Source organism: Rhagoletis zephyria, unplaced genomic scaffold, assembly GCF_001687245.7.
Source record: "Rhagoletis zephyria isolate East Lansing unplaced genomic scaffold, Rhagoletis_zephyria_1.1 Rzeph_scaffold_02368, whole genome shotgun sequence".
Lineage (NCBI taxonomy): Eukaryota > Metazoa > Arthropoda > Insecta > Diptera > Tephritidae > Rhagoletis > Rhagoletis zephyria.
In genome coordinates this window covers 52268-56882 of record NW_016159452.1, presented here as the reverse complement: position 1 = coordinate 56882, position 4615 = coordinate 52268, and the positions used below count along the sequence as shown (strand labels likewise).

The following is a 4615-nucleotide window of genomic DNA, read 5'->3' as shown; positions in this document are numbered from 1 at the left end:
TTTTTTCTAAGTAAATTTGTTTGCTTCTCGAAGCATTGGTCCATCCTTTGCAAGGCCTAGTAATCAGCAGTTGTTAAGCTGAGTTTGGCGAACGTTCCAAAAGCTGCTATTCAATCACTGATTTTGTATCGAAAGAGGTTTCACATGCAAATATGTAGATTTTAACAATTCAGAGTTTTTGTGAGAATTACTTAAAAATATTTGACATTTTCGAGAACAAATAATTTGAAAGAAAATATCAAATCAGCTGATCTACTAATACTACCTGTTTAATGTGCCTTGCCATGATTCAATAAACTGTTCAATAAAGGTTCTTTGAAAAAAAATATCAAATCAGCTGATCTACTAATACTACCTGTTTAATGTGCCTTGCCATGATTCAATAAACTGTTCAATAAAGGTTCTTTCCCGTACGCAACGCGGGATCCCGCGGGTGCCCAAAATAGCCCAGAAATCATTCCCGTACTCAACAAAGTGGGTAATAGAGAGCGAAAATTGGAACGCATTGGATCGTAAGTGCCTTCTTCTTCTTGTCCGAAGCAGCCGGACTTTTTCTCCGGGTAAAAATGGATAAAGTGTTAAAGTGCATATCAGCTGTTTTGTGTTTACATGTTGCCTGCATTTACTTGGGCTTTTAAGGAATAGTGAATGTATTTTCAATTTTTATATACTTAAAACCAAATTTGTGAAACAAAAATTAGATTTCCAAGAGTTTGCATTTAAGTGACAAAAACAAAAACAACGCGAATCAACTATTTCTCAAATTCTGGGCACGAAATGTAGTTATTTGTGTTCCCGTACTCCTGGAATATGTTCCAATTTTGAGAGCAAAATTTTAGCTTATTCTCTAATTACCGGACCCGGTCCGGATTGTTAGGGAAAGAACCTAATGTTCGATAAAGTGACAGTTGTCTCTTTCGCACCACTCCCTAAAGCAGTGTTTGCATTGTTCAACTTTACGTTCAACATTTGCGTTCAACTCAACACAGGGTTGCACGAAAAAAAAGGTAATTTTGGCTGGCTACCAACTTTGTTGAAAGCGATTAGTTGAAAGGCCGTTCAACCAAAAGTTGAATGCAAAGTTGAACAGTGCAAACACCTTTTTATGGCGAATATTTTGATATGTTTTCATATTTTGATATTTTAGCCATTCAACTTTTTTTGGTGCAACCCTGCGCTGAGTTGAACGCAAAGTTGAACAATGCAAACACACTTTTACCGGGCGTTTACATGAGACAATTTCGCCAAGACAATACGAATACATTCACATTTTCCCTCTAATACGTTCACACTTTTCTTATCTTCGTTACTGTCTTGTATTTTTCGAAGAATCAAAGACAGTGAATTGGACAGTAAATTGGACAATTCGGTCTCGTCTTGGTTAATTTAAGAAAAAGAGGCAAGACAAAATCGCAAAATATCGCAGAATTAAGACAAACTGGTTTGTGTTTGTATCTTTTCTTAATAATAAGAAATTCACGCCAAACGACACTAACGGCGGTTGCTCAAAAATGTATTGTCTTTATAATTATCTAGACGCCTACTCTACACAACAACTTGTTATTATTTTTTGCAAAATTACTTGAAAAAGTGTAGCTTACGTATGAACTAGAACCATATGTTTTTGTGCCCTACTTTTATGTTTATATGCACATAAAGCACGTTTAATTGATGAAAACATATATTGTTTCAAATTCGATAATTATATAAAATTTAAATAATTTTTTATTTTAATTTTGAGCCCTTTTTCAGTTTTTATACCGCTCAATAGCATATAAATTATATGATCCACGCAGATATCTAAATTCTTCGTTAAATATTTCGTTTAAATACATGAGAATTTACAAAGGGAATGTCACTAATTGCCCACTTTGCGTAAATTTCTACTACCAATTTCGCACCAAGAGATTTCATTCTCCCTTTTCTCCGTGCTACGTAAATGCAACCTTTTGTTCGGAGTGTCAAACGGCGGCTGTCAATAATTATCTATTATTGAATCATTTCTTGAAACGTATTATCAATTTTTGTGCTCAACTTGCACACGTGGCCTTGGAGTAAAAGTACATTTTTTGGTTGGAATGGCAACGCTGTTGCGCGAATCGCACCATGCCGCTGTCAATTCCGTCGTCTTCGGAAAAAGAATGAATCCCGAAAACAAAATGGAGGTCTTTGATGTGGTGCGTACGTCCCTGTGCAAGTAGTGTGGAAAATTTGTGTAAACGGTAAAAAAGTGCAAACAAGATAATAAAACTTGTTTATTAACATTCCGGCTAATGTTTGCAAAACACTATGATGTAGTTATAGCGATAAACAAGTAAATTTTTTTCACTTGCTGGTACCTAGACGGTGAAAAACGAGAATTGGGAGAAAACGAAGAAGGAAAAATTCTGTACTTTGCTTCAACGATGGCCGACGAAGGCTATGTTGGGGTTTTTCGTTTTAATTTTCTTTTAATCGCTTATATATGGCTGCATATTTCCATAAACGCGATAGCAATAAATTGGCTTTCGCTTTGTGTTTCTTAATATAGCTAAACTTATTTTAAAGTGCGTGAAAAAAATAATCATAAAGTGCAATTAATATCTGTGATAAATTTGTATAAGGGTCAATTTAAAACAATCGAAGAGTATTCAAAGGCATTAGGAAACAAAAACTGTATGCTAAAGGAAAATCCTTAATGTATAGAGAGAAAGCTTTGGATATTGAAAAATTTACCAAGAAGTTGTATAGCAACAAAATTTCTTCTTGGTTGACTGCTGTGCATGAGATAATTGAAATCGATGTTTGAAATGGTGTATGTATGTACATTAAGACTGCATCAATCCCCTTACAAAAAAAAATCTGTTTTTCCATCTATTTTATGACTCACCAAAATATTTCGGAAAAAGGGTACGGTTTAGTTATTTGCACAATGCAAAGGGACAAACTTTATTTTAAAAATTTAATTTAATTTTATTTATTTTTATGTATTTTTTGTTTGCANATGTAACTATTTTGCCGAAGTGTCTACATAAATATAGTGTTTATTGTGTGAAATAGCGCCGAGAAGTTAGTTCAATTTACAAACTTTAACAACAAATAACTTAAAAACTATAAGCCTCCTGCGGCTGAAAGTATATATATTTGCAATCAGGAGAACTCCCTCTACCCCCCATAGCCACCTTTTTTTTGTACGCGGGGGATGCCAAACTAAAATTTTCCCAAATATGATATGCTCTACGGAAAATTTTTAAATAACATTATTTTTTATCACTGCAATTATTTTATATCAATGTAAAAGTATGCCACAGGCTGGAGGTTGTGTAGACGGTTGAAAAGGCCGAGTTTCCAATCCGGGCTATACTTTTTGGGTTTCTCCGTATCTTGATATCTTGTGGGTGGTCGAAAAGGCCGAGTTTCCGATGGAAATGGAGCTCCGATGGAAATTCCCAGTTTCCAAACCGCTCATTTATTGTTTATTATCTTGGATTTTTAATGTACTCTAGGTGGTCGGAAAGGCCGAGTTTCCGATAAACCTAGTCTCGATATCTTTGTGGTTGGAAAGGCCTCGTTTCCAATCCACGCTATTGTTCATACATCACTATCTTATAGGCTGCGTTCTACAATAGTCATATAGCAGCCGCTTGAAAAGAGTGATAGTATCACAATTTTTTATAGCCTCTGGCAATTCATTAAATCACTTAAACCCTTTATAAAAAATATTTTTTTGTCCACTTCCGTTCTATGCTTCGGGAGTCTGAAGCTGTTATTCTATCTTAACAAATATGTATGGGTCTCATTTATATATCGGAGATTATCGCTAAGATAATCCGGCAGGTTGCCCTTCTTAATATTGAATAAAAATTTCATGGCGTGGTAAAAAACTTGTTGCTTCACGCTTAACCAATTCAAGGTTTCAACTCTTTGGTGTGTCGTGGGGTTTGTTGAGGATGAATCTCATCGCTGGGTTTTGCATTTTTTGCAGCTTATCTACATACGAATCCCCCGCTAGAAAGAAAATCGTAGGCCAGTATATAAAGTGGGGTTTTACTATTGATCTGACACAAATCACACGATCCTTTTATAAGGCCAATTTTTTAGCCTTGTTGACTGTATACTCAATCTGCTCATCAAACTTTAGTTTGTTGTCTATGTATATTCCTAGGTACTTGACCCTTTTCATTTCTTCGATATACATATTCATCTTGGATTTTCAATTCACGGCTTAAGGGGTCAATGTCAGCCGCTGTGGACAGTACCATAAAGTTAGTCTTTTTTTACTTTTAGTTTGAGTTCATTTGAACACAGCCATTAATACAAAGATTTAAGATATTCTACGTGTGTTAAGTTAGCACTACACTTTTCGAAATTGGAAAAGTTAACTACGGCATTAATTCTAGTGTTTTTGTTGTAAATTTGTTGTGGAAAGAAAAAATTTGTAGCTCTCGTTTTTTAAGAAAAAAATGGTATGTAGTGCTAACTTGACACCATACACCTAGTCGATAGAATTGAGATATTGAAAATGTTACAAATGTTCGGCGTTAAAAATACCAGCGTAAAATTTGTTGTGGAAAGAAAAAATTTGTAGCTCTCGTTTTTTAAGAAAAAATGGTATGTAGTGCTAACTTGACACCAT

At 34.8% G+C, this 4615-nt stretch overlaps 1 protein-coding gene across 9 annotated transcripts in view; it reads left to right on the top strand.

Moving 5' to 3' along the window:
• Positions 1-2088: 2088 nt before the first annotated feature.
• Positions 2089-4615, top strand: part of LOC108366671 (uncharacterized) — a 26594-nt gene continuing 24067 nt past the window's right edge. For 6 of the 9 annotated variants that reach the window (XR_001848140.1, XR_001848137.1, XR_001848129.1 and 3 more), the window contains exon 1: positions 2089-2222. Coding sequence is in view for 1 of the 9 variants with exons in the window: in XM_017621131.1 (XP_017476620.1) it covers positions 2173-2222 (50 nt within the window). In the remaining 8 variants the exon portion in view is untranslated. Of the gene's footprint in view, positions 2223-2530; positions 2795-4615 lie in introns of all 9 variants that reach the window. The other 3 variants (XR_001848134.1, XR_001848132.1, XR_001848136.1) reach the window with 3 other exon arrangements.